The sequence below is a fragment of the Callionymus lyra genome, chromosome 17, assembly GCF_982586985.1.
Source record: "Callionymus lyra chromosome 17, fCalLyr1.hap1.1, whole genome shotgun sequence".
NCBI lineage: Eukaryota > Metazoa > Chordata > Actinopteri > Syngnathiformes > Callionymidae > Callionymus > Callionymus lyra.
Genome location: NC_141834.1, coordinates 9,008,719 through 9,026,042, shown reverse-complemented (window position 1 = coordinate 9,026,042; position 17,324 = coordinate 9,008,719). Strand labels below are relative to the sequence as shown.

At 36.2% G+C, this 17,324-nt stretch overlaps 1 protein-coding gene across 1 annotated transcript; it reads right to left on the bottom strand.

Moving 5' to 3' along the window:
• gpcpd1 (glycerophosphocholine phosphodiesterase 1) lies at nucleotides 1–15,099 on the bottom strand. The gene is made up of 20 exons (XM_087813071.1): nucleotides 14,851–15,099; nucleotides 14,612–14,688; nucleotides 13,418–13,514; nucleotides 13,262–13,346; nucleotides 12,658–12,733; nucleotides 12,064–12,105; nucleotides 11,015–11,138; nucleotides 9,749–9,986; nucleotides 9,513–9,675; nucleotides 8,220–8,349; nucleotides 7,963–8,017; nucleotides 7,801–7,893; nucleotides 6,530–6,604; nucleotides 5,378–5,417; nucleotides 5,236–5,306; nucleotides 5,092–5,157; nucleotides 4,898–5,034; nucleotides 4,612–4,747; nucleotides 4,345–4,505; nucleotides 1–917 (listed from the first exon to the last, which is right to left on the bottom strand). Exons 2-20 carry the CDS (start codon nucleotides 14,658–14,660, stop codon nucleotides 719–721), a joined length of 2,037 nt encoding a protein of 678 aa, XP_087669197.1. The 5' UTR covers nucleotides 14,661–14,688; nucleotides 14,851–15,099; the 3' UTR covers nucleotides 1–718.
• Between the last annotated feature and the right edge of the window lie 2,225 nt (nucleotides 15,100–17,324).

Here is a 17,324-nt window from a genome sequence, read left to right as displayed (position 1 = left end):
TTAAAGGTGTCGTTGTACTATTTATTTACATTTTTCTCAGTACATAATGGAGTGACAACATCAGACCATGCAAAAATGCACCTCATGCAGTTCTTTCATTTCTCTACAAGTGCAACTGCTATTCCACTCGTCTGCTCAACTCACACAGCAATAGTCATCTTAAGTGACGCAACAATACAAACTGCTTTAAGGCTGTGGTGCACAAATGAACATTCAATCAAGTTTGAATCCAGATTCTTTTAAGAAACTTGTGATTTTTTTTAGCACTATTGAAGGATCATTCTTGCGCAGGATGTGAGGATCTTAAGGTTTCGCTCGACAATCACTTAACAAAAGATCAACCTGACCACGCTGTACGCGACTTGAACCTGGCATGAGACAATAAAATGACATTTATATTTAAAGGTTTACATGCAAAATAAAAGCACAGAAAAGTTCTGCCGCAGATTGTCACGAAATATCCCCCATTTTACAACTTAAAAACGATAAATGTTTTTCGCACTTTCGACTACACTAAGATGTTGGCAAAAATAAATAGAAGTCCCTGCTTCCCGTTATATATTCACAACCCATGCGTTTTTAAACAGGCCTGAGCGTTATGAGGTGCACGGTAAAGTGGAGATGCTTCCGTTGAGGATACAGTTTTAAGAAAGATGCTGGCATTATATTGGTGTCAGTGACTTAAACGTGCATCGGCAAGTAAATCGTCGTCGTCGTCTCATGACGAGCTGAGGCCGGAGTCGGACTCGGCGCTGCACGTGCGCGGCTTCGAGGTCAGGCAGGGCGCCATCGAGCAAGGGATGGAGTAGCAGGAGCAGGTGGAGTTCTTCAGCGCCTCCTCGGTGATGACCTCCTGCAGGGAATGTTGCTCCTCCACTTTGAAGATGTTTGGCTGGTCCCCTTGGTCCTCCCCGATCCTGGAGGAACAGAATTAAAAAAATGTTCAGGAGTGGATTGACAATAAATGAATTTGAAGAAGTAAAAAAGAACACAAGATGCAGAAATATAGTATAGTAGTGGTTAGACCCGTCGTCTCACGACAAGATGGTTTAGATATGATTTGTTTTGGGAGGTATTTCCTTCCTGTAGGGCAGACCTGGGCAAAGTGCGGCCCTTTGACTGTATTTATGCGGCCCTCGTAATGTCAAAGTATGATCATGTATAAATGGTTCTAATGCATTAACAAATGTATTTTGTATTTATTATTCATTTATATTTTCACACTTATTTACTTTTTCCCCTCCTTAGATATAAATCCCTCAATTTTTTTTTTTTTTTATTTAATTGAAGAATTGTTTTGAAAAAAATTCATATATACAAGAATAAAATTGCAGCTTATTTAGCTTAATAAATGTTATGGCCTAATGATGAATGTTCTTTTTTTAGGGATTTTTTTTCCACCTCCAGAATTTAACGTGGCCCTTGAAGAATTATAATTGCCCACCCCTGCTATAGGGTCAAAGTTTCAAAGTACATTAAAAGGCGTCATTCCTTTTGAGTGCTTGCAAAGACATCAACAACAAAAACAATTGAACCACATTTTTCCATTTCTAAATCTAAATTCGAGTCACAAAAGTGTATCATTAACAAAACAAATGAAAAAAAACGACCTTGTTAACTACAAAAAACAATCGCAACAATAGTCAATATCAGCAGACTGACGATAGTCCGCCTCTAAGGTAAAATCTACAGTCAACACACCGGCTTAATCCTATTAAGAGAAGCACATCTGTGGCCATGAGAACCAGCTCTGTTACGGGCCTGAGCTGCTCTGGAAACTAGAGCACATAAGTCTAGAGGAGTTTAAATCTCACTTTACCATTTGTGAGAACTCTTAACATGAACCTCTTCCCATCAGCAACCTGTCTGTCTAAATATTACTGCTAGCATTTAAAAACTAATAGCAGCATGAAAATAAATCATTCATATTGAACTAGAAAAGACCAAAGCTCATATTATTGTCCCACAATTATTCAAGACATCATTTCAAAAAAAGCATATCGTTGCTAGCAGTTCGCCCGAATAGACAGCAGGTGTCAGTAGCGTTCCGGACCAGTTTTACACAACAGGTATCATACTTAAGTATTCCCACAATAAGTATTAGACTGGATTATTTAATTGACATACAGCTAAACACAAATGATCATAACACAGCAACCACTATGTATTTCTAATACAAAATATTTTGTGTTTTCGCTTCTAGGTACATAAAGGTATTCCACATGGGCACAAATACTATTCGTTATAAAACTGAATTCCAACACTACACGGTCATACACATGTAGAATAATAATGGTGGTAATAAAAACAAATGTGTGTATCTAACAATAACATCAAACATTTTTTGATATCAATATTTCACTACAATAATCCTTTGCATCTACAATATGTTGCCAAAAGAAAAAAGTAGTATAGGATAATTGAAATACATTACATAAAGTATACCCGAGTAGAAGTATACATCAGTGAACTATTTCGAAGTATATTATTTCAGAAGTAAACTTTAAGTTTAGTATTAAATGAGTATACTCACAGTGCAATAACTCAGGGATGTAAAAAGCAAACCTTAAGTGTAATACTTCAATTTAAGTATAAAATAAGTAAACTAATATTACACTTGAATGTACTTTTTTTATGTTTATGTACTATGTTTTTTTTGTTTACTAAGGGAAATTAGCTAGTTTGCCAGCCACTACATTCACTACGATCTACTACTATCTCTAATTATAAAGCAGTATAAACATAAAAATGTATTGCAAGAGTACAGCTTATCCCGTCTCATTATATAACAGTTTGTTATTCTTCATTGTTGGTTATTGTTAGTACTGTTCATTCACAGTACCTTCCGCCTTCAATACTGTCAATTTGTTCCTGTTCCTCCATATTGTCAGCATCCCTCAAACAAACACAGCCATTCAAGCTGTAACATGCTGCAGGATCTAAGGTGTGTTTTTTAAGAGCAGCAGCTCAACAATTCAACTTTCTATGCCCAGACATGAACCGCCATCCAAGTGACAACAAAATCGTAAGAAAGTTAAGATGAAGCAACGGGTCGTGCAATAACTTTCATGCAGTCGGATGTGAAAATCATAATGCATTTGAGGTTATACCTTTCAAAAAGAGGCTTCACAGGAAAAAAAAAAAACATTCAAGAATGATAGACGGGGCAGTCGACCAACATCTGTAATTTAACAAACTACAAGTGGAATATTTGTAGCTTAAGAAGTAAATGAAAAGTCAACTGTCTTCCATCATTACCAAATATTTAGTAAAAAATAAGTGCAAGGTTGATTTAAAGGGATCGATCACAAATCATGACAGGAGGTGGAAACACTTTACACAAATCTGATGGCCCATAATACTGTAGGGATTGGGAACATTCACAAATTCTGTAAAACAGAAGCAAAGTTAAGAGAACAGCAACAGAGCGAAGGAAAACTTTGGTTCGGTGTAGAGCGCGTGGAGAACTCTTGAGAAAATGTCACAATATAGTGAAACAGAAGTGAAACCTCTGAGTAAACAGGACTTGTTGTCATAAATCCCAAAAGACAAAGATTGCAAAAGAAAAAGGGAAATTGGATTTTCCAGACTGAAAGAATCTCGACAAAGACATACCAAAGAAGAAAAATAAAAAGGCACGAACTATAATAGCCCTGATGACCTAATCTTGTTGAGTTAATAATGTTTTAGTAGTTTATAAATTTGACCTGAATCTCAATTATTTTATAATAACAAATTTTGGCTTTTAATGTGATAGTAAAAAAATGCAAATAATGAGCAAATGTATGCATTTGTAAAGGTGTGTGTTTTAACAAGATACATATATGATGTGATACTGTAGGAACAAGGATATATACTTGTGGTATTGTCGAGTATTTGACTCTGGTTTTGCAGAAGTGACAGACCACATGTGACTCTTGACAAAGTCGTAACTGTTTTCATTTCTTTTGAGACGAATTATCAGCTTAACAATAAGTTATATTACGTTACTCTAGGTAGGAACAATGATATATTGAGTTTCCATTTATTTTTGGAAAACTGTCATGACATAGTAAACGCAATGTTTAAGCTGCTGGAGTCAACTGTATCCTCTAGTTCTCAGTCACTGCTTGTATGCACACTTTAGTAAAAATGTAATTTGAAATGCCCCAAATATATATATATACACATCTTTTTTTTAAATTAAATAGATAGAACAATGCTGTTGAATAAAATATTGTGTTATTTCCCCTCACAATTCTAGAGTGTTTCCAATATTTACTGCTACCCAAATTAATCAATTGAATGATGTAATGAAAAAACACTTTTTCGTAGACCTGTGATTTGTGTTGTGTGACATGTTACCTGTCATAGATGAGGCCGTCAATCCCCTGCTTCCTCAGCTTCATTCTGGTGTCGTGGTCGTTGTTGTCGTCTCCCCAGCAGAAGACCACCAGGCCTTTGCCCTGAGCCTCCTCGATGTAAGGCAGGTGCTTCAACAGCTCCTCCGAGTGTGCACTGATTCCCTTTAAGAAAAAATAATGCATTTTAATTTGTGTTTTTAATGCTAAATTTAAAGTTGCAATATATTTTGTTCACTAGACAGATTATGAATCCGAGTTATTTCCTCACCAGGATGTTCTCGCTCTGAGCAAAACTCATGGCAATTTGAGTCGACTGACAGCGGACGTCCATTAACTCTGGATATCTGTCTGAGATTCCCTGAGTCAGGAAGAGGACGGGATATTTGTTCTGCTTCTGGCGGACCCTGAGGTATAAATAGAAACGCTTACGTGAGCCATTGTGCAAGAGTTATGTCGCCTTTCAAGAAAGACAATAGTTCACTTCTGAACACTTCAAAGTCGCCGACGCCACATCTATTGAATGTCAAGTCGGGGTAACAAAAGCTCTCGCTCACATGGTGCAGACGTCCGGGTCGAAGCAGGAGAAAAGGATGCGACGGTTTCCGCCTCTTTGCAGAACACAGGACAGGATGATGTCCAGGTATTTGTTCATGTTGAAGTAGGACGAGAGGTTGCCGTCCCATGATCCGTTCTGAAAACGCCAAGAGTAGCAACGAGGATCTGACAGATGTCATCCTAGAAAGCCTACCTTCATCTGACAGATCCATTTAAGTTCAATGTTAAATCCCGCTTGTTCGGGGACAGCTTGAAAAATCTAGAAAAAAACATGGAAATATTGTAGGATTGTCGAACATCACGTGACAAGAACTGTTGATCATTAGCTTTGAATTACCTGTGAGAGTGAAGGAAACGGCTGGTGCTCGTCGATCTCTTCCTCCTCCTCCAGCAGATCTGAGGTACAATCTGTGTGAAACATGTTTAATGAATGACGGGGGAAGGCGAAAAAACTTGCTGTCAATAGTGGAAATAATTACCTTTGTCATCAAACCCATTCATGGCAGTAACATGAGCCAGCTGAACAACACATTAAAAACAAATGTAATCAAGGTTAGAATTAAACCTCATTATGATGGCAACTTCCTGAATTAAATACACAAACAAACGTCTTTTTTGCCAATAAAGAGTTGTTTCTTTCTGCATTCAGTAAGTTAACAAAAAATATATATAATTTCTTTTGGAACCGATAATAGGAGATTAAATTCGAGCTCTAGGAAGTTTTTTCAAAGACCGTTCATTCAATGACTGTTGCTGTCTGCACGTCTTTATTTAGAATCGGGTTGTGAAACTTAATCACACAAGCAGCTGTCGAATTCCCAGGACAAACTTACCAGGGAAAAACTTACCAGGAAAAACTTACCATGAACTTTGAACCCAATATGTTCTTTTTATCCTAGAAGGCTCAATATATCTTAGTAATCCCTCTGTTTTTCCTCCCTCATCAAGCAAATTTCTTTACTTCTACATCAGTTTTACTCGTATTACAAGTCTATAATTGCTGACCTCAATCATTCTTAGTTATCTAATGTTAAACAATTGCGTCTTTATTTGGCAACTTATCTTCATGAATTATAATCTACTTTGCTATAAACCAACCATCCAGTAGGACTTTAAATGACTTTGTCAATTGTGGTTAAAAACTAACAAAAACTTTTTTATAAAACAGAAAAATGGCTTCATAAACAACAGAGTCACTCAGAAAAAAAAAGAAAAATCTACATTCAGGTATCTGAGAAGGAGATTGGATTTAGTCACTACATAGTCATAATGTCACAGCGATGGTGTTTTTTCAAGTGACATTTAATTGAATTACCGCTTTTTTTAAGACAGAGTAAACTGGATGAATAACATTTAGTTAGTACGGTTTGGTGACACAAGTTATACATTCATCAAAAACGTGACCAGATAAGTCATGTGGACAAACAACAGCTGCACTAAGAATGTGCGAGGCTGACCTTTACCTTCTCAAACCATGGACACACAAGTGTATCATGTACAGACAAGGCCCTGATAGTAAACCTGCTCCCTCAAGCAAAGGCTATGAGGTAGATTTAAACCAGAAACCTTTTTGCCGAGTCTGCAAAAAAAGATATATTCTTTTTTTACCAGGAGCTGAAGGAATAGTTTACCTTTAGAAGTTGCAGCTGGTCGAACGTCAAATCTTTTACAGGGACTTCAATCAGCTCCATTCTCCTGTCATTTTTCTGTTGTAGAGGAAACGTCAGCCTTAGATACGCGGAACAAAAACATCAGCCACGTCAAAGCAGGATCATATCAACATCGTTTTTTGTTGTCGTTTTCTTTAACTTCTTAACCCACTGCTGCTGGACACGGAGACGAGATGTCTCTCCGAACAACAGCGGGGGATACAGAGGAGGAAGAGACCCGAGGTGTGGAAGATATGCTTCAGCAGCAGGAGGCTGTCTGGGATCGTTGTGTGATGTCTGCGAGCATGCAGGGATTTAACGCAGCACACGGAGTGGGCTGAGAGGTTCGCAATATAATATTAATTGTTACATGAAAAATACATTAAAAAAAACATTTAATCACACACACACACAAAAATATATAAGAAATAATAACAATAAATACATAATATTCATGTTTTTTTTTGTATCATTATTATTTTTATACATTGTGTTCGTAAGGACTTAAAAGAAACAGTGTCTTTGTATGTAAGCCTCACAAGGGGGTATGTTAAACTATAGGACTGGCTTTTTACATGATATTTGTCGTTTTTGTTTTTAAAAATGTATTATAGTATCAAGGGAATCATTTAATAAATTAAATTAATATGCAATTTAGTAAAAAAAACAACGATATTTTCAATGAATAAAATGTATTATAGTATTAATGGAATAATTTAATAAATGAAATTAATATGCAATTTAGTAAAAAAAAACAACAACTATATTGTCAATGAATAAAATGTATTATAGTATTAAGGGAATCATTTAATAAATTAAATTAATATGCAATTTAGTAAAAAAAACATATATTTTCAATGAATAAAATGTATTATAGTATCAAGGGAATCATTTAATAAAATAAACGAATATGAAATTTAGTAAAAAAAAAACTATATTTTCAATGAATAAAATGTATTATAGTATCAAGGGAATCATTTAATAAATTAAATTAATATGCAATTTAATAAAAAAAAACAACGATATTTTCAATGAATAAAATGTATTATAGTATCAAGGGAATCATTTAATAAATTAAATTAATATGATATCTAGTAAAAAAAATATATATATTTTCAATTAATACTTTCCAAACATGAGGAAATAATCATGTCTAGAAAATGTAGGATTTATATTTAACAAAGTGTAATTCACTAAACAGTTTGACTTCAATATTTCAGAGCTAATAAGGAGTTCGACCACATTTTTAATACCTTTTTGGAGGCGATGCAGCAGGTGAGGTCATGGTACACGATGGGCACAGAATCTTTGGACAGGTGGACGTCAAACTCCACATAGGCGGCGCCCTGAGTGAGGAGCGGCGTCATCATTTAGTCGCACGAGCGTAAACATGTGGGTTATATGGCGGCACTTACATGATTGGCAGCACTTTTGAACGAAGCGATGGTGTTCTCTCTGACTTTATGGTGCCTGAAAAAAACAAAACGTGATTGATGCAACTTACACGACAGCAGTGTTTACATAACACTCCATTGAGCAGTTACACAACAACAATGCTGACCGAGTGTTTTGAGTGTCAAGACCATAAAGTTTGTTCTGGTCTAATTCAAGAACAAGCAGGATGAAGGAGGAACACGGTGTTTTGTAAGCCGAGACGAGCGTGTCCACTCACTTGGCGGCGTGAGTGCTTCCTGCTCCTCTGTGACCCACGTCCAGAGCGCTTCTCTTCTTCCAGTACTTTGAGAACGAGGAACTCATGTCGCACTGCAGGCCGAGTATCGGACGGGTCACCAGATAATCCACTGAAACAGAAAGTCGAACATGCAATTGGGTGAAAGGTCAAGTTCGTTTGTTTTTTTTGACGAGCAGACAGAAGCTGATTTTTTTGTTTTATGGTAAGGGTTAAAGATTATTGGCTGATTATCTCACAGCAGAAATCTTATCTTTGTATGGGAAAGAGATTGAAACTTAGCCATGGATTTAGCTCCGACCAAAGAGAGGCACCATTGTGCTCCGTGGATCACAGAAAATTAGCTTCAAATCCTCCGAACAAGCGAAAATTTGACTGACAATGAACCACCACGAGGTTACCAAAGAATGGCACATTGAAAAGCTCAACAGTGCAGTTCTGTCTTTTTAATGAGCCACCTCGATAAAACATGATACAAAACCTCTTTGTTAGAAAGTCTCCTGAGTGAAGATGCAACAGGAAATGCACACAAAACACAGACTAGCAAAGTCAGTTGGATTGTTGACATATTTCTAAAATGCGCACAGGTTTTCGATTACCTCAAGATAATGCTTAAACTTGTTTTTTCGTTAATGTTAGATTTTATTCCCGAAAAAAACATATTTGGGTGAATGATTTGTGAAGGAACAGGAAAAGTTGGCACACTAGGTTCTGTTGGTTGGCAAACCAGTTCTAGCTAGCATCAGCTAATAAACAAACAGGCTAGCTCAAATAGGAAAGATGGTTTAACCTTCATATTTCTGGATTACACTAAGCAATTAAATTGTTTTAACTGTTTAAACGTGGGTTAGGGTTAGCCTATAAGAATTGAGGAAGTATAAGTGCATATTTTACATTATCCACTATAGATTAGAAATGTAGGAAAATATCAATACACTTGAATTTTGCGATTGCTATGTTTTTATCTATATTTTAAAACTCGATATTCAGTTTTTTTTTTACAAGTAACACAAAAGTATTCACAACGTTTGTTCATTTTTGTATTGCAATTAAACTTTCATCCGAACCAATGGAACAATAAAATACTGGCGATCTCACCAGATCACTGAGGACGAGAGGATACAGCTGGCTACAGCAGTTTATTATTGTGCGTTTACTGTGCTGTGAAAGTTTTCCTACAATAAAAGGAAACTGGATATTTTATTGCCATATTGCCAGGTATTAAAAACTCCAACTCAATTGAATACGTTTTTAATCAATAAAGCTGACACTTACCTCGAACTTTCCCGATGGTCTGTCGGGAATTACGTCCCATTATGGGAAGTGTAACCACACCAGTGTCCTTCCCGATCTCCAGAAAGGAAGAGGAGAGAAGGCAGGCGGTCCCGACATGACCTGGGAGAATGTCCCCCTGGACTACATGTTCGCCGAGATCTTCCTGTTGGCAAAAGACGAACGATCAACTCAGGTCTTTTCCTTTGGTTCACCTCTCATGAGAAAGAGTCACGCACCTCAAAAAACTCAAAGGTGAGCTCCAGGTTGTCTGGATCCATGGTGTGAATGCTGTACTCGGTCCACTTGGACGGCTCAAGGGCGTAACCGCACTCAGGCTGGGAGTGGCGGGAGTTGTATCCGTTGGCAGTTATCATACTGATCTCTAGGGTGGTGGGCATCTTGCTCGGTGACGAAGGACTGAGCACATCTTCATCATCCTCTTCCTCCTCAACGCCCTCCAGGGTCAATTTGATCCTTCAAGAACACAACAAAACGGAGAGTCAGAGCTGGGAAGCATAGAGTTTATGTGCATTTATACGATTTTTCATGAACTAAAATGTTACTTTTAGTCAAACAGCTTTTGCTTAAAGTGTTTTTTAGTAACAAAACGCTAAGGGAAAACAGACATTTCACGTATATATTTTGTTTTGATGAAGCGTTATCTAAAGAAATGTGTTTTTATTGAAGTTTGCAACCCAACAACAGATACAATATTAAATTAATCATCAATTTCCAGGCAACAGTAGAGCTCCATCTGCCATTTAAACATTTTAACACAAAAAAATGGTACAAAAACGAACCATGAAATAGTTTAGCTTTGACAAAAACAGTCCATTTTAAAATATATTGAGAATTCGAACGACAGATTGAAAGACTGTCAGGATGGTAATGGAAGCTAAGCCCATCAGTGACAGGTAAATCCGCCTTAAGGATTTAATCCACGTAAAAGCTTTTGCCCGACATGGAAAGTCATGATGTGCTAAAGCACAGTCGAAACGCTGTCGATCAAAAACCTCTTGAATGAAGCATTTTTTAAGTTTGGCATTTTTGTTAACACAATTTTTTTTTTTTAAACAAAGAAAAGTTTTGTCATCCTTTGGAAAGGTTACATAAGAAAGTGTAAGATTAAACCAGTCTACATTCAAAATACAGAGTGAACTTTGGAATTTTTAATGCAAATTTAACTATTTTTTTATTGTCTTTTTTAAATGCATTAGAAAAACCCTTTGTACACAAGTTGTAAGTTTTTTATATTAATTCCTTCTGATATTTTACAAAGATGGAGTTACTTGCTCAGCCATCCCTTATAATTTTTTTTAAAAAAGGCAGCTCAATATCACCCAAAAATCAGATGATATTTTATTTTAATGTCCTAACATTTCTTGATTCTAAAACGTACTGCATAAGCCAACCACTTTACTCTGAAGATTAACAAATCCCCTTCAAGTCACTTTCAGTTCCAACTTTCTTCAGCCGGTGTCAAGTTCAGCAGCGAGCCTCACCTGAAGCGGGACTTCTTGAATTTCTTCTTGGTGATGGACACGGGCGGCATCTTAGAATAGTGCAGTCTGAGGCGTATCTCTGTCTGGCACGTAAGCCATCCAGAGTCCATACAACTCAGGCCATCTATGGAAAGAAAGAAAGAACGGGAAGCGCAGGAGATTATAAATGCTGACCGGTAAAAAAAGATAACAAAAGAAGGCGAGGGTTCAGCTTATTCAAACCCAACATAATCATATTCATCCAAATGTATTCAGAGTTAATCTGCGGTGTTCTCATGAGGCTTTATTAAAGTCAATTTCATTCGATTTTTATACTTTATCAAAAACAAAAACTGATCATTATACCCACAAATATGTGGCTTTTTGGTAGTTAGATATTCTTCCGACATAATATACGACTGTTGGCTTTACAAATAAATAAAATAATCTCAAACCTCAAGAGAAAAAGTCAGATTTTAAAGTCATTTTCACTCCTGCCCCCAATGCTCTCAGTAAATAGTCGCACCAGTCTTACACGGAAGGATATTATTTTGACTGTCTACATCCTGAGGACCATTTTAAATATTTATTCGTGGCCCCATAGGCAAGGTTGGTTTACGGATAATTAATTAATTATAACAATTACAGAATAATCATTATTTAAAACAACATATTATCTGTTTCAATTTATTATGCGATTTAAAAATCTTACATCCGTCTTTTGCAGTATTTTCTTCCGTTAACTAAAATATATTATATATAAGTTGCATTTAATACACATAGTATTTGTGTATATGTTTTTAAAATTAAATTAAAATCATGATTCGGAATTCAAACATTATATCTTAAATGACATCATTTAATATGTTAGTGAAAGTCTAAAATGAATCTGCCTACTTTAACCAGCTAATAAAAACATCTGCAGTTTAATTGACTTTATTTCTAAGCATATAGTTACAAATTGGAACTTGGGTTTTTGATTGACACTTTAAAACAGTTCAAATATATGTTAACGATAAACACAAAGGGAAACATAATTGTTTGACATGGAAAATCTTCTGAAAACTTACTGAGAACCCCAAAGTCTCCATCATCAATCTTCATGTTTGTTCCTGCAATAAAAGGACATTTTGTTACTGAATTTCAAAGCCGAGTGACATTTGAAATCTAATAAAACCAATATTTTTTAATATACTTATATATATATATTGTATTTCATAACAGTATGCTGTGAGTTTGATTTGTCATAGTTGAAATGTGAATCGGTGATTAAAAACAAGCTCATCAGGATACATAGAAGAATACTTTAAAAATATTTGTCATGTCAACAGAACAGAACATTTTAATTGGAACAAGCAGATGAAGCAAGAACAGGTGGGGTTGGGACAGGGGTTGTCAAGCAACAAAAACATGTTTAAACATCAATTAAATCCTCCTAAATCCCCCCTCAACTTACAAACCCACAAGGTTTACAGATGTTACAATAGAAAAGCTTATTACGACTAAACCTGCTTCAATAAAAAGGAAATTAACTAAAAAACGGGCAAGAATATATCTGAAAATCATAGATCTAGACTCATACTGGGTAACAAAAGATCTATAAGTGGGTAGAGTAGAACACAATACCCCAAAAGCCACCACATCCTGAATTGTAGTTGTTATACCTGTGGGGCTCATGGTGCGAGGTTGATGATGGGTCTCCCACATTTTGACTATCACTTGATAGGGACCACCTGCATTCTGAAATGTCAATGTTGAGTACAGTGTTAGGGTGATCAGAGGGAATCAAATCAAACTACTTTCGTAGTTTTCGAGTCGGGGGGGGGCCTCAGTCGGCAAACATGGGTCTGGAAAAGTTGATTTGTTATATATTTATAAAGATATATATTCATGCAAACATGGCTTCATTAGAAGTTATACACCTTTGTATTTCCTGGTCATAAAAGAAAATTAAAAGATCAGCTCATGAGCAAACCTGTTTGTAATGGACACCCTTTGAGATATTAAACTGGTTTGGACAGGAATGTCATAGGGATTGTTTAGCTGCAACAACACATCTTTTAAAACCGCTCCTCCCTGATGACCCAAATACATTTAAACACACTTCGCTGACAAACGCTGTCACGTGTGCAGACAGTCAACTGGAAGTTTGTTTTACAGTTTGTTTTACAGTCAGTCAAGAGGAACAATCCCCATTACTTTGTACATATTAATAACAATTATGATATTTATCTCAAAAACACCAGTTATAAGATATTGATCTCTCACCTTGGACTCCAAAAAGAACCCTTTGAAGTATCTGTACTTGGTGACGACCCCTTCAGGCACACTGACTGACGCCGTCCATGTAGGTCTGAAATGAACAAAAAGAATGTTAAAAAAAAAGGATTTTTTTATTATTATTATTACTTATAGAATTCTTACGCTTTGGCATTATTATCACTCAGCTGTAGCACCACAGCCTTTTGGTGGCTCCAGTTTCCCAGAGCCTCACAGCTACCGACGACGGCGATCACCTCTCCTGTAATGTTGGGAGTTCATAATAATGAGAACCAAATAATAGCATAAAATACAATTTAAAAAAAAGGAAATATTCTTATGCATTTGTTCATGTTTGTGTTGTTTTCTTCCTGCGACTAATTGACCGCAATCATTATGTCCTTCTCGGCTAAAGATCAGTCGAAAAAACTACTGTCCATCATGGATGATGACAGTCATCCTCTGAACACTGTCATCAGTGAGCAGAGAAGCAGATGGAGCACGAATGCTCCTCCCATGATGCAACACTAATAGACTCAGGGACTCATTCATTCCTCGTACTATTAGGCTGTTTAATTCTGAGTTTGGGGGGAACAGTTTAAAGATAATTCTATTCCATGTTAATCTTTATATCCTTTTTCTTTATTTTTCTTTGATCTATGTTCTTTATCTTTAGATTTAGATTGTGTCATCTTGTTCTTTCTCTTTATTGCACTTTGTTCTTGTTCTTCTTTTATGAATCTATCGTCTGTGTTGCTGTGTGCTGGGAAAACAATTTCAATAAAGTCTGTTTGTCTGTCTATATAATGAAATCCAGCGAGATCCCGGTAATGACTGGGGACGAGAGGATACATTTGACTCCATCAGCTTTTAAAACCGTTTTTTTTTTAACGTATTTTGGCAACAAAAAATTGTGCAACAACAGAGTCAAGTACTCCAGGACAATTCTACAAATATATCATTGTTCCTACAGTATCGCAATATATCATTTAATTCTCATGTATTGTATTATGTATCAGATTGTTGCCGATACACACCCTTATAAAATACAGGCGAGTATTGATCAAGTTGGGTCAATGAAAGAACAGAACAAAGAACTTAAAGTGGGATTCAGAATCAGAATTCAGAATATAAAATATAAAAATAAATAAATTGTTTAAACAAAATACAGTACAAATTATATAAGAGACCATAACCATTATATTGCATAAAAATAAACCACTTAATGTGGGATTCTATGATGACATTTTAATATTATTAAGCATTAACAAGAAAAACTAAAAAATGATAATGCAAATAATATAAAAAGGTATAATATAATCATACAAATAAAGGGAATATAAAAAGATAAAGTCGTGCCTGGTTGAGTTTCTCCTCGCACAGTCAGGGTCACCGAGGAAGTCTCCATATTGGACGAAGTTAACAGACACTGAATGCTGAAAAAAACAAACAATAAACATTAAAAAAAACAGTTTACCCGCCATGACTACACATGTTATTGTCTTGAATTTATATACATCAGCGTTGGATAATTTCCAAAACATCTACAGGTGCAGAAAAAACCCAGAATTCAACATTATTTGTTGAGTTTGAAATACCTTGTCTTTGGCAGATGTGGATCGACCTGTCGTCGTGTGGACTCCAGACTCACAGCGGGGTCACAACCATCCGAGCATCTGTCGGTGAGATCTCAGCTTCGACTCCGAGCTTCCCTCCGCCATCATCTGCCTTTTTTTTTTTCTTCCAAGAAACCTCCACAAAACGACCCGAGAATGGAAGTCAAGTTCTACGCGGCGGGACTGAGCTGCATCAACAGGGCGTAAACAAAGATTGAGCTCGTCAAGCCGCACTTTATGCTAATGGCGTTCACTTGTGTTGTCCCTGCTGACTTCCTGTAGACGTTTCCAAAGTAAAAGCTTAACGCGCCGTTGCTGGCGGTTAAGTTGCATTATGAGTCCGCTTAACTTAAATGTAAGCATATTTTGTAAAAATCATGATTTAAAACATTTAAATGACCTTTAAATTTACAATAAATATGACGACGCTTTCTAAGATTTAGTGTTACTTTGTAATTTGTAGACATACTTCCGGTCTTTCGCAGCAGCTTGAGCATGCTGGTTCATACCGCCCTGCGCCGGATCGGCTGGCGAGCCGTGTTGCGTTTACGGAACGACAGATTCTGCGCCAATGCGCCACGTTCCGGTTCTGAAATTGGCCCTTTTAAGTTTAAAATACGTACGTAAAACAACATCAAAGTCACGGGGAATGTGATGCGACTTTGTGTCGTTTACTCAGAACACACGGTTAGAATCCATATAAATATTATAGTCATTTTATCTTTTAAACTATAGTGGCGATCGTTGTTCTTTGTTGTCTTTATAAATTGGATTTTTTTTTTTTACAAAATCGAACACACAATCACACAATCGACAACTTTCTATTTATTTTAACGTTCACAATATTTTTTCCTGATCTGAAAGTTCCCAAAGAACGCACGTGTGTTCTTCTCTCCCACGTGTTCCAAACGCAGCAACAGCTGGCTTTGTTTACATGTCAATGTACATTTCATCCGTTGAAAAATTTGAGCAACGATTGTTTTTCCTTCATATTTTTTCATGATACGCTTCATCAAAAGACATCATCATCATCATAACGTCTCGACATTTGTATTTATTCGTGGTGAAGACGTCACAAAGATTGCCACATAAACAGTCACGTGGTGTGAACTTTCATAACAACGTGCTCTCTCTGTTCAGTTCCACGAAAACGTCCAGATTATGCAAGAGTAAATATTTTCTTTTGGTGATGGGAAGTTTGTAAGTTTTCCAGGAGTTTTTGTTTTTTTTGCGATAAAGGTTCAGGAATTGTTTGGATGAGTTGAATAAAACAGGACGTTCCCAAAAGACACATGACATCTTTACAATTTAAAACATGTATTCCCTCTAGTGTCCTAATGATGGTACTGCAGTATGTGAATCTACCAAGACGTTCATTATTTTTCAAGTAACTCCACACCCTTCCTCCCAAGACTTATTGAGATCCACAATCTTTTATTCTATTATTACACCCACTAATATATAAAGTTTACATACACTTTATAAAAAGACACATACACATTTTTTGTCATTGTTTTATGTGAAATCAAAGTAAACGTTTCCTGTTTTAGGTCCATTAGGATAACAAAAATGATTTCTATTTGCTAAATGCAAGAACAATGACAAATAAAATTGTTTAGACAATTTTGTATAATTGCCTTGAAAGTAATATGTTTATAAACAGTTTTGTGTATATAGTTCAACATCATTTTGGTTAACTGACCTAAAACAGGAAACGTTTATTTTGATTTCATGTGGTTTCAATGTGTATGTGTCTTTTTATACAGTGTATATATATATATATATATATATATATATATATATATATATATTTATATATATATATATATATATATATTTGTTTGACCTAAAATGCTCATCATTCATCATGTTTTACTAGAATAACAAGCAATACTTGGTATCAATTAAAGTCATTAAAACTGTGAAATTGAATGGCTGAAATCAGCCTCAGCCTCAACAAAATGGAAATTGATTTATCCATCCATCCATCCATCCATCCATCCATCCATCCATCCATCCATCCATCCATCCATCCATCCATCCATCCATCCATCCATCCATCCATCCATCCATCCATCCATCCATCCATCCATCCATCCATCCATCCATCCATCCATCCATCCATCCTTCCTTCCTTCCATCCATCCATCCATCCATCCATCCATCCATCCATCCATCCATCCATCCATCCATCCATCCATCCATCCATCCATCCATCCATCCATCCATCCATCCATCCTTCCTTCCTTCCATCCATCCATCCATCCATCCATCCATCCATCCATCCATCCATCCATCCATCCATCCATCCATCCATCCATCCATCCATCCATCCATCCATCTCATCATATATAAATACCATACATTCATCCACATCCATCAAGTGTCCAGAAAACCGCCTTTGAATAAAATGTATAATTATATTCATTATTACTAATAATACCAAAAATATTAAA